The sequence below is a fragment of the Gordionus sp. m RMFG-2023 genome, chromosome 4, assembly GCF_954871325.1.
Source record: "Gordionus sp. m RMFG-2023 chromosome 4, tfGorSpeb1-WG-v2, whole genome shotgun sequence".
NCBI classification, from domain to species: domain Eukaryota; kingdom Metazoa; phylum Nematomorpha; class Gordioida; order Chordodea; family Parachordodidae; genus Gordionus; species Gordionus sp. m RMFG-2023.
In genome coordinates this window covers 17,106,469-17,119,437 of record NC_088778.1, presented here as the reverse complement: position 1 = coordinate 17,119,437, position 12,969 = coordinate 17,106,469, and the positions used below count along the sequence as shown (strand labels likewise).

The 12,969-nt window shown below is 25.8% G+C and overlaps 1 protein-coding gene across 1 annotated transcript; it reads left to right on the top strand.

Annotated features, from left to right (window-relative positions):
- Nucleotides 1-213: 213 nt before the first annotated feature.
- On the top strand, nucleotides 214-12,497 carry LOC135928339 (programmed cell death protein 2-like). The gene is made up of 5 exons (XM_065464784.1): nucleotides 214-408; nucleotides 449-1,032; nucleotides 1,076-1,186; nucleotides 11,399-11,595; nucleotides 12,257-12,497. Exons 1-5 carry the CDS (start codon nucleotides 280-282, stop codon nucleotides 12,367-12,369), a joined length of 1,134 nt encoding a protein of 377 aa, XP_065320856.1. The 5' UTR covers nucleotides 214-279; the 3' UTR covers nucleotides 12,370-12,497.
- The last annotated feature ends 472 nt before the right edge of the window (nucleotides 12,498-12,969 follow it).

The following is a 12,969-nucleotide window of genomic DNA, read 5'->3' as shown; positions in this document are numbered from 1 at the left end:
TTTTAAATATAAGTAGATACTACAAAGCCTATCTATATGTAATAAATAACCCTCGACTAAATGTGTAATATATAACAATACTCTCTCTTTTGAATAATATGCTGTTAAAAAAAATCATAGCCTTTTAAATGTTTCTTTAGTTAATATTTGACAGTTTCATTTCATAATGATTTATATGACAGTTCCCTTGACTTATAACAGATATTACTTTATTTTTCTTAAATTTAGGTATGTTACTGTTAAACATCTGTTATCACGTTCAATGCGTTCAATGACAAAATGAAGTTTTCAGCCTCAAGATTTAATTTTGAAATCACGAATTCTCCCGTCCTCATTGGTTTCATTGGAGAAAGAATTGAACCAATATGCTGGACAGATTTTACTACAAATAAAATTGGCGGATGTCCAGTAAATTATTTCTTTTTATATTATAATTATTATATTTGAGGATTGGATTAATGAAGAGATCAATAAAATATATTGTAATACATGTGGAAGAATTATGATATTTGTATGCCAACTTTTTTGCCCTATAGATAAAATATTTCAAAGAACAATATATATTTTTTTATGCAACAATGTACAGTGCTTATCCAAGGCTAAGATAGATAATGACCTGAATAACAGGATCAAGATTTATAGGGGCATGAAAAGTCACCAAGTGAAAGAAAATATTTTATCTCAAAATTCACAATTCTTAAAACAAGAGTTAGAAGATGATTGGGGTATGTCTGGATTGAATGGGGAGGATTTAAAAAATACAAATATAATTGCTTCAGATCCTCAAAATCAAATGGATAAAATGCCATTAGATTTTGATTTTAATTTATTTGAGAATAAAGATCAAAAAGAATTATCAGACTGGAATAGAACATTATTAAATAAATCAAATCAAAAATCAAATAACATATTCATTAATACTAATAAATTATCATTTATATCTTATTATATTGAAAGTATATCTGAAGATGATTGTAATTTAGACATAGTTGATGAAGGAAATAACAATGAAAAATTATACAATTCAATAAAGTAGTATATACATTCTTTTAATTTATCATTTTTTCATATCTAGCATGAATATTTCTAATAATGAAGTATATGAAAAAACAATTCCCTTACATAAAGATCTAAGTTTTCATAAATTTTGCAAAAAGATCCAAAAATTCCCAAATCAATGTATAAGGTATGATAATTTTCTATAAATGTAATATCTCAAGTTTCAAGTTAAATTGAACTTTCAATATAAATGTGCTGGTGTATATGTTAGTAGCATAAGATATATTCAATTTTTTAACACCCATTAAATACAAAAGATAGATATTGAAAATTGCATAAATATTTTAAATAAAAACAAATATCTATTCTTGTTTTATATAAATTTTTAATAAAATTATAAGTATAATCTTCTCCCAAATTTTACCAAAATAGATTAATAGTATATTAATCAAAAGACAATTTGTTTATAACTTATTTTTAAAATATTTTATTTGTTACTTTTATAATTATTATAGAATATATGTGACACATCATTTTAAAATTTCATCCAGACTATTAAGGTTGACAATCTTGATTTTTTATAAAAAATTATCTCAGTGTAATATTACCTTGTACATAGAATCTTAATGCTTCATGAGACTCATTTAGAAAATGAATTGTTGTAAAAATAAATATTAATAAATCATATTGAAATTGATATTTTATCAATAAAAACCTGATTGTAAACTAAAAAGTTGATATATGTATATATATAATATCTATTTTTTTAATACAAATATAACTGATCGATATTTTATTTTAGTTGGAAGGGTCAGTCAATATTTTATGCTAAAATAGCTACTAAACAAGTGTAATTTTTTATAGATTTTGGGTGAAAATCATTTCTAACAAAATAATACATAAATAAAATAGGCAAAGATAAACATTTTTTTTAATGGGTATTGATTTAACAAAATTAAGAATTTTAATTTTAAGCTATATTAACTATTTCCATCAATTTTATTAAATATAAACATATTAAAATATTAATTTTTATATCTAATACTTAATCAAAGTTATGATGTTCTATATAAATAAATTATTTATAGATTTAATAATGTAAGATAATTCGTTTATAATTTATTTTATTAAACCATATAAAAATAGTATATAAATAAAAAAAATATATATTATAATTGTGTTCTCAGAAAAGAACCATAATTAGTTTAAAACTCTAGAATAAAATTTGTGAGGTCCCTTATTTTGGAATTTAAAGTTTGAAAATAGTAGAAAAAAATACATAAAATTGATACAATTATGGGAGTAAATAATTAATTTTTCAGGAAGTAAGCAATGGCATAGCCACGATTTATACAGGGGTGGGTTACAATTTTTTGTGAGAGATTCGACCCCAAACCCCCATTTGCCTGGCTTTCGGGCAGGTCTCCACTTATCAAAAATTTTAATAAGGTATTTTTGATTTTCTCCACTTTATTTTTATATTTCAAACATATTTCCCTTTTGAAATATACTACCCAAAATCCAAAATACAGTTTTTATTTTTATGCAATTCAATATAAAACGCTTTATTAACCCATTAATGGTCAAGATTTTTCTAGTGGATAAAAATGCTCAATTTTTTCAAATTATATTGATTAATGCTCAAATATGATATTCTAAAAAAATCAGCCAAAAAAAATAATCCTAAATAGAAAATCTAGCCTGGTGCATATATGCACCGTTAACCATTAAGAGGTTAAAAAAGATAAAAATTATATAAAATACTATAAGATCAAAAAAACAACAAATATCTTTATTCTTTTTTTGTAATTTATAATAAAAACGAGAAAATGTTTATATATTATGAAAATCCTTGAAACATTTAATATGGAGTGCGATTTGACATGTTTGGCACATATATCTTGAGTGCGTATGGCAATATCTGCATCTTCGTCTTTTTCCATCTATAATTTTGGATAAATAATGTCCAGATGAATCAATAGGGTTTTCACACTGTAATGCAAACTGGCTGGCGTGACCTGTACTTGAATTTTTTCAATTTTTACTGGCGTTCGAAGGAGGTAGTTAGTAACTTCTCGTCTAAATGCAAGCAAACTCTTCTTGTCATCTCGATTCACGAATTTCCAGATTTTCCATGAATTTACCAAAGCTACATCAATAAAATTGGTGAATATTGGCCACCACCATTTTTTTCCTCTTATTTTTATTCTATATGTAGATATTAGATTATCACATAGATCAACTCCACCCATGTGTTTGTTATAAGCAGTTACCATATTTGGCTGAGGAATTTTTATTTTAGAAGATATTTTCTTAGAATACCTTGAAACATTAGAAAGCAAAGAGATAGTGTGGCATGTCGATGCAACGGTCACCACCGAATTATCATTCCAACGAACTACAAATATTTCGTTTAATTTTTCAAACCTATAATCATAATATCCTCTTTCTTTTTTTGCTACAACCTTTATAGATTCAACTGGGCAATGCTCTATTCTATTGTCCCTCACAGTTCCAGTTGCAAAATATCCCATTTGTTTTAAGTATGACAAGAGTTTAAATGATGTAAAGAAATTATCAAAATATATTTTATGATAATTTGGTTTTTGCAATGCCTTTAATAATTTTATGATTACATTTCCACCTAATCCATATTCATATTTATTTTCGCTTTTTCCTTGATATATATCAAATGAGAATACGTAACCGTCGGAAGAGGCCAATATCCAAGACTTGTATCCGAATCTAATTGGTTTTCTTTTTATGAACATTTTGCAAGAATGTCTTCCTCGATATGGTATCATCTGTTCATCTATTGATAAATGATGTTTAAAAATTCCGAATTGCTGAAATTTATTATTCAATATATTAATGTAAGGCCTAACTTTATAAAATCTATCATGTATATCTATTTTAGTATTGTCTGCCAAATGGATATTATATTTCAAATTTCGAAATTGTAATTGGGTCATTGTATCCCGGATTATTGGAATAGAAATATCGCTGTCATAAGACCAGTACATTCTTTCTTGTGGGAGAGAATGAAATCCAGTAAATAATAGAATTCCAATAAATCTCTGAATATCTTGGATGGTTATGCATATTTGTTTAGCATAAATATTACTTTGTTCTACAATTAGGGAATATAAGTCTTCGTCGAAAATTAAACAAAATATATCTGATGGACTTTTACCATGTAAATCATTTTCAAGTTTTATTACATCTTCCTTTTCTCCATTGAAAGGGCTTGAAGAATATATTGCATCCGTTTTTCTCCATTTTAAATTGTGAGAAATTCGAGAATAGCTTCTTGTAGAATATGGTTCTGGAAGGTCGTCATCAACTGAATTATGAATCTCCAATTCTCCAGCTGTATCTGAAGGCAAAACTCCGACATTTGTTAAGTCATTTTCATCGAAATCTTCTTCATCACTAACTGCAGAGGGGTTTGGCGGAATTATAACCATATCTCTTTCTTCAATTGGTTCCTCTTCAAAAAGTTGAGCAAGCGCTTGTTCAATTGTTAGAAAACGTTTCATTAAAAAAATTTATTAAAAATTAAATATCTAGACAAATTATTTTCGTAGAATCTTGATTTTTTTATTAGTCATCTATTATTTTGATAATTTTGATTGAATTGACAAAACAGGTGCATAATATTTTATATAAATAAAATAAAATCTTCAGAAAGGAAGAGGCTAAAAATAATTTTAAACTTTTGAATATTTATGAACCTAATAATTTCATATAATTTGATCGGGATAAAAAATTATAATAGGAACAATATATTATTCGATTTAATCTCAGGGGAAAAAAATTTTTTTAAATTATTTTCAAAAGGTCTTTTTTGGGTATAAAATTTTTTTTAAAAATTCTTAAGGGGCTCGAGCCACCCACCCCTCCCCTTCCCACCCTTAGTGACGGTAGTGGTTTTAAGTATAATATAAAAAATTATAATTCATTATGTTAAATTTCATTTGTTTGAATTTTTTTAAATAATATATACTGCTAGATGGTTAACGGTGCATATATGCACCAGTCAACTTTATGTGGTTACCTACTAAAATATTAATTATTTAAAAATTCAAAAATGATTGATAAATATTGATATATCTATAAAGAATATATACACACTAGTTTTCATCGAAATAATTTTATAATATGCTCGTGAGATCACTTAGAAAATTTTGCATTTTAGACCTCATAAATTCGCAAAGTTTGAGGGTTTCTTAGGGGCATAAAAAAATATTTTTTTCATATTTTTCTTTTCCAGTTTTGAAGTACAATGTCTGAACTATATAAAAATCTTTTTTATTATTTTTAAAAAAAAAACTACTATGTTAAAATAAGGTATATAGGAGGTGGTGCATATATGCACCGTTAACCAGTAACGGGTTAAGAAAGGACAAAATATATATTTTTTTTAATTATAACATTAAATATACATATAATTGCACATATAAACAAGAATCTTTTTAAAAAAGGGTCAAGATGGCATAAACAAAATCATCTTCTTGATTCATAGATATAGCGCTCATTAATATGGGTCAAAATTTAGAGACGTCTCATTTAGTCTTAATAACGGCTGATACCTTTTGGGCATTGTTTTGAACAATGATTGGCAGTGCTGATACTCATATCCCAATTAAATTTAATTTTTCATGATGGAATGTTTTGCCTTTCTTACAAAATTGCAAATACCCTCAAATTCAATATAAACTTGGATTCATAAAAAAACAACTTTTGACTATTCGATAAAAATCCAATCTTTATATTTTTTTGCGAAATAGTATCGTTTCTTCTTTTGGTTAGCTGTTAATAGAGATTTTTTTTCTTAGCTTATCATTAAACTAAAAGTCAAATGAACAAAATTTAATCCTCTTTTTTCTTTGATAATTTGTTGCAAACTACATTTATTCTGAATATTGTCTCTTGAACGCTTTTTAAGGCCAATGCAAGTAGATTTTTTGGGATCTTTCAATTTATTAATATTGTCTCTTATAGTTTCTATGCTTAGGTAAAGTTTTAGAGTATAAAACGTATAATGTATGGTTGAATTTGTCAAGAAAGAGGAAGGGTAATAGCTGGAAGGAGACTATCCAGGCATGTGAACGGATACATCTAGATTTTATATGGGAGAACTATTATCTTATAGTGGATGCTTTTTCCAAATTGAAAAGTTTCAGGATTAATTTCAGTTATAGTTATACGGAGATTGAAGGAATTTTTGGGAAGTATAGAATAATGAAGATGATAGAAACTGATGGTTAAATGGCATTTAGAAGTGTAGCGTTTAAAGCTTTTTGTGAGATGCATGGTATCAAACATGTTGTCATGATCCAAACCATCCCATTTTTAATGGTCAAGCCCAGAGAATGGTTGCAGTGGTGAAATCATGGATGAAAAGAATAGTATGGTGACAGTTAAAGATGGCTATCTCAATTATTCTATAATAATAGTAGGAAAGAGGTGTCGCCGGAGGAAGGATTTTTGTGAGGAAAGACTTTGTTATTGCTGGATTTGTTAAAGAGAACAGGAAATGAAAAGGGCGGATGCATGGTGAAAAAAAATAAATTTCGCATAGGTCAACAAGTGTACATTTTTATATTCAAGGAAAATTCAAATATGATTGAAAGGATGAAAAAATAATTATCAATTCGAAATACAACGTTCGACATCTCTTTTTCATTCCTACTATTATTAGAGAATAATTGATATACCCAAATCCACGATTTCACCACTGCAACCATTCTTAGGCTTGACCCTTGGAGCTGGGATGGTTTGGAGCCGTAACAACATGTTACATGCATCTCACAAAACGCTTTAAACGCTAACTGGTAAATGCCATTCCACCGTCAGTTGCTATCATCTTCATTGTTTAATACTTCCTAAAAAAATCCTTCAATATCCGTATAACTAAACTGAAGTTAATCCTGAAACCTTTGAGCAATCAATCCATTTAGAATGCAGCCACTCTTAAGGAAAAGATTGGATGACTGTTTAAACTGGCTATAATAAGATGGAACTCTTTCTACAACTCCTTGAAATTAATATAGTCTTATTAAGGAGAATTGACATAAATTTGACATATCTTGTGATAAATCCAAATTACAGAGATTTTCAGATGACAAGTAGTTCATTGATGAATATTGTATGGCTATATAAGAGTTTATAGGTTATGGACCCTCTACGGTTCTTTCGATTTTAGAAAGAGAAAAATGCATTTGGGAAATCTCACTCCCTCGATAGCTATAATAATATTAAAAAAATAGCTTTAAATAATTTCATTTTGTAATACACTTAGTAATGTAATTCTGCAAGACGAAGATAAAAGTTATACAGTTGAAGTATTGTTCACACTTTATATTTTGATAATATTTTGTTTCAATTAAATATGTATTATCAGTAATAATTCACCCGCTATTTAAATCTTTACCCTCGTAAAAATATATGTTAGCGAAGGTAGGAAGTTTGAACTTATTTCCTGTTTGAGAAAAGATCTTGACAAAGAAAAGGCAGACTTGATTCCTTTAAAAAACAACACACGTACAGATTATTTTTTAATAAGTAATGATTGGCCCATTACATTTTTGAATAGCTGTAACGCGCGTTCCTTTTTACACAAAAAGAGTAATGGTAACGCGTTCCTTTAGATGTAACGAGCGATTAACGCGTTTCTTTTTTGAGGTAACATTTACAGCGCTAGTTTTTATGTAATTTTTTATAATATTTCAATAAAAATATGAAATTAAATACAATTTATGAAAATTGTTAAAAATATTTCTATAACAACATATCTGCCATATTAGATGTAAATTCACAATTATTGCATAATATAATTATTAAAAGGGAACTTGTTCACTTCAATCGTAACGACGCATTTAATCGTTAAAAAAATCAAACTAGCTTGATATTAATAAAACAAAATAGTATGCATAAGATACTATTTACTTGGACTAATGGTATATCTGTTATGGGCATCTATTTCCCCCAAGACCTCTTGGTTCATAACTTTGTTAAAAAATAGTTATACCAGTATAATTAAAATTTACTTGGACTATTTGTGTTATCCAAAACTGGCCTATTTGTGTTATCCAAAACTGGCCTATTTGTGTTATCCAAAACTGGATCTTGTAGATTAATAGCTTTGAAAAATTATTGTAAATATTAATTTGATATATACTTTGGCATTCTGCAGTACATACATTTGTTACTATAATATAAATACACAAGCATTAATTCAGTAATTAAGGATATAATTTAAGATTAAATATTATCAAAATTATTTACTTTGGATTGGTTTGCAAGTTTATAAATGTTTTATGGTGATGCTAAATTGAGTAACATAAGTTTAGCTCTTCCTCCACATTTTCTTCTACAGATGTAATAGATTGCTTTCTTTCCAGATTTATGGAACACATAATCACATCCTCCATAAAATATACATTATTATGTTTAATTTTCTTAAAAATATAAATTATTATATGTAAATTAAATAATATATACTTTAATTTCTAAATTTATAAGCTTTGATATTTGTTGATCTATTGGAAATTTTGGGAATCAATTGGAAATACGACAAAACACCTATAAAAAAAAATACGAACTAGAGGGTCGATATCTCTATTACGCTATATTTGTTTTTTCTCGCTTGAAAAAACGTGTTTAAAAATGACTTTGTTTTTAAATTTAAATTGAAAGGAAATGCAACTTTAATATTTTTCGGGTCATGTAGGACTAGGCCTATTTTATTGACTTTACTAAATTTTGGCCAATGTGCTATTAAATCCTGTCTTATTTTTCTGCATAATAAGACTTGTCAGCACCTTGCTAGATTTTTCTTTATATTTGATGTCAATTTATATTCGTTTTTTTACGCTAGCGTTCATATTTTTGTTACATATATAGAGTATCTGCTTTGAAATTTTAAATATTAATAATGGCATCTGTTCTTTTACCGGTACCTTTAAAGCTATAAAATCTCGCCTATACATTAATCAAGATTTATGAGGTGTATGTGAATCCAAGCTCCATCTTTTAGAATTCTTTTTCAGTTGGAAACTGGCAATTATAAATTCTATTAGCTCTCGCTGTAGCAATACTCCCTTTTGGGCAAATATTACTTGCAGTTCTATACCACCTAACCAATTATCAAAACACAATTTAAAATTGAAAAGTAGTGGTACCAAGAAATACCGCATTTCCGCTAGAATCAACATCTGCTGATCTTGAATCAAGAATTTCCTCATCTGATGAAATACTAAGGTTAGAATCAGAACTATCTTCTGGAATACAGTACCACTATAGATAGCAAATAAAAAACATTTGATAATATAAAAAAATAATCAAAAAAGCCCAAATTCATATTGCATTTGTGCGCATCATGTATCTGGTTACATATACCTTAAAATTTAAATTAATGAATATAACAATATATATAAATAAAACATTTCTTTTATTTTTAACTTCATGTTCCTTAAAAATTTGTACAAGAGAAATGACATAATTTATAAAATGGAAAAATGCAACTATTCTAAAGTTGTAAACTATGTATTTTAGAATTTTTATATTGATATAGCGCTCTTTTAATTTTAACAAAATTAACTATAGAAATAAATAAATTATATGTGTATTAAATATAAAAAATTTATATTAAAATTTATACCTTTTTTTACGGTTTGACTAAACTACAAATGCTAAGGTAAACTGCAAATGCTTAGAAATTTTTTTGTTATATTCTCTCTTAATTAGAGCGAGGTTCATTTTCTTATTCTATAAATAACTTATAAAAAATAATATTCTTAGATATATTCAATAATAAATGAATAGACATTAATAGTTGTATTTCCTTTTATCTCATAATAAAGAGTTTAAATCCTTTAGTATAATTAAATTAAAAATAATTATAATTACATTTTAAATTTCATTAATATTAAATCCGCAAGTTGGGATTTTATTATTTCATGGAAAAAAATTAAATAATAATACGCCAACTGGCGGATTTTATATTATTGTAATTTAAAATGTTATTATAATACTTTTTTTAGATAAATATTAATAGATTTAAACTATTTATTATGTGATAAAAGAAAATACAACTATTAATATCTATTCATTTATATTGATTTTATCTAATAATATAATTTTTATAAGTTATTCATATCATAAGAAAATGAACTCACTCCAATTAATAGAGACTATGTCAAATTTACCCAAAGCATTTGTAATTTACCTTGGCATTTGCAGTTTAGTCAAACATGTGAAACACGTCAAACACCTTTTTAAATAATAATACGCCAACTTGCGGATTTAATATTAATGAAATTTAAAATGTAATTATACTATTTATTATGAGATAAAAGGAAATACAACTATTAATATCTATTCATTTTTTTATTGATTATATCTAATAATATAATTTTTATAAGTTATACATATCATAAGAAAATGAATCTTACTCCAATTAATAGAATATATAAAAATTTTTACCTAAGCATTTGCACTTTACCTTAGCATTTGAAACCCCCTTTTTTATGGTTTTGTATTCAAATATGATGTACGCAATAATAAATAAAATATATTATGAAATTTAAAAAACTATTTTTTCAATTGAAATGTTCCTTCTCTTTATTCGTTCTTGAGGCACATATTGTCCAAGGTAAATACTATTGTCCTGACATCAATATTAAGAGATTTTTGATCACAATAAGAAAAATTATTTGACTCAAAATTTATAAGTGTTGATCAAACGCCCGACTCTCATATCCCTTCTTTTATTTTTTGGAGGGGACGCATCTCAAAAACGCTAATTTTAAACCGGATACTTATCTCCGTCCTCTTCCTAACTTTTTCGTCTCGATCATTTTTAAGTAGAAAATATAATTTTTTAAAATAATAACATCCTTATTTTTATATTCATACTAATTTAAAAAGATATATATCTACTTTTATTACAAAGGACATTAATTAATTACAATTTTTAGTCAGATAGGGAACATTTAGTTTTATTTGAATTCATTTTAAAATTGGACTTTTAACGGGTTCATTTTAGAATATCGTGACCTACTATTTCTTCAATTTCCATAGCTCATTTTCAGTAATTTCTTCATCTCTTCAATAATAAGAACGCGAAGATGTAAAAAAAAAATATGATTAAATAATACTTATTTATAAAATATGTTTATTAATAAGTATTTTTAAAGAAATTTATTTTTTTTAAATTTAACTTGATATAAAAATAAATTATTTTTTTAAAAATATTTTTTTTGCAGATTAACGGTAACGCACTACTTTAATTCTAGTGAGGATATTTGAATATAATATAGATGCTAGTAATATATCATTAAGTCTTATCCTTATATATGAATAACAAATATTTTAAAAAAAATTGGCATTAAAGGTATTCACTGAATGGCGAACCACTCATAATCGAAAACGAAATAAACAAATGTTTGATGGAGGCCGCTAAAAATGATAAAACATTCTCTACTTGTCAATCTTGCGGAGCTAGACGCGTATTCGAATTACAACTAATGCCTCAAATTCTTAATTATTTGCGACTCGAAACGGACAACAAAAACCTCAACACCTTAAATGGTATTTTAAAATTCGTATACTCAGAGTTGGGCTGGCACTAACTAGATATAGATTTTTTGTAAAAATATCTCATATATTGATACAAGTATCTTATAAATATCTAAAACTTTTATTAAATAAAAGTATCTTAATCTATTCCTTCTACACAATAAGATAACCTATAAAGCTGAAGTCAAAATAAACTCTAACCCTGGTTCACAAATATTTCAAAGGGCTCAAAAATTTAGGACATTTAAACGTAAATGAATCATCCTATAATATAAGATTAGTATTATTTTAATACAATAATTAATATAAATAAAATATGAACAAGAACTCATAAAATTAAAATATTAAATTTGCATATTATAAAGTTAATTTGTCAAAAATAATAATTAATTTTAAAATATATAATAGGAAAAAACAAAATTAATTTAAGAATCCATTAAAAAAATCATGTTAAAAATATCGATACAGATATAAATATATTAAAAATTTCATAATTTAAAGTTAATCTTGTATCTTAGATCGCGATGCTGCCCAACTCCATATATAACAAACAGAAAATTTTAATTGTTAGATTTTATTAAATCTACAATTATGTAATTAAACTCTCTTTAAAAATATTTAATTATTATTCAAATTTAAATGACATTTTTGATTTACTCTTATTTTTTAATAGATGAATATTGTTTAGATTTTTTCTCAGTGTTGGTGTACACTTGCCAAAATAATTGCTGGAGCGATGGCAACAATTATATAAATGAAAAGGCTGTTGTTCTACCTAGCCAATAACAGTCTGCGAAAAACATCTATATTTATAAATTTTTCATGCATTTCATGATAAAATTATTTTTAAAATCTGAATTTGGGTAGAGTATTTATTTAATTATTTATAAATACCGATGAATTAAAAATATTAATTAGACAAATTTATTGTGAATAAAATTAGTCATAATATTTACAAATAAATTTACCTTGATTTTTAATTATACATTTTAAAAGTTAGAATTATACTTGAATTGTTATTTTATTTATTATGCGGATTACGGAGTTAGTAGAGTAATATATATTAGATAGGGATGAAGGTCTAATGGATAAATTCATCTATTTAATACCCAATTTATAACTATCATAATTTTATTTTTCCCATTATATAATAATCTAGTGAATGTCCAATGTTCATATTTATTGTCACCTTTCTTTACCTCATTTTATTCGATTAATTACATTCTTCTACCACTTTAATGGTAAGAATTATTCATAATTATAATATAATAACTCTTTAATTTATTTTATATTTGAGTAATTATCTAGTAAAATAAATAAGACTTGGGCTAACCTAACACAAAAGGTATGTATATTTATTCAAAGTCGAAGGAATGGAAATCTTTA

Coding starts and splice junctions, on each gene's coding strand:
- LOC135928339 (XM_065464784.1), top strand. CDS start 280: ATGAAGTTTTCAGCCTCAAGATTTAATTTTGAAATCACGAATTCTCCC. Junction 1,187..11,398: donor TTCCCAAATCAATGTATAAG/GTATGATAATTT, acceptor TTGGCATTAAAG/GTATTCACTGAATGGCGAAC. Junction 11,596..12,256: donor AAACCTCAACACCTTAAATG/GTATTTTAAAAT, acceptor ATTTTTTAATAG/ATGAATATTGTTTAGATTTT.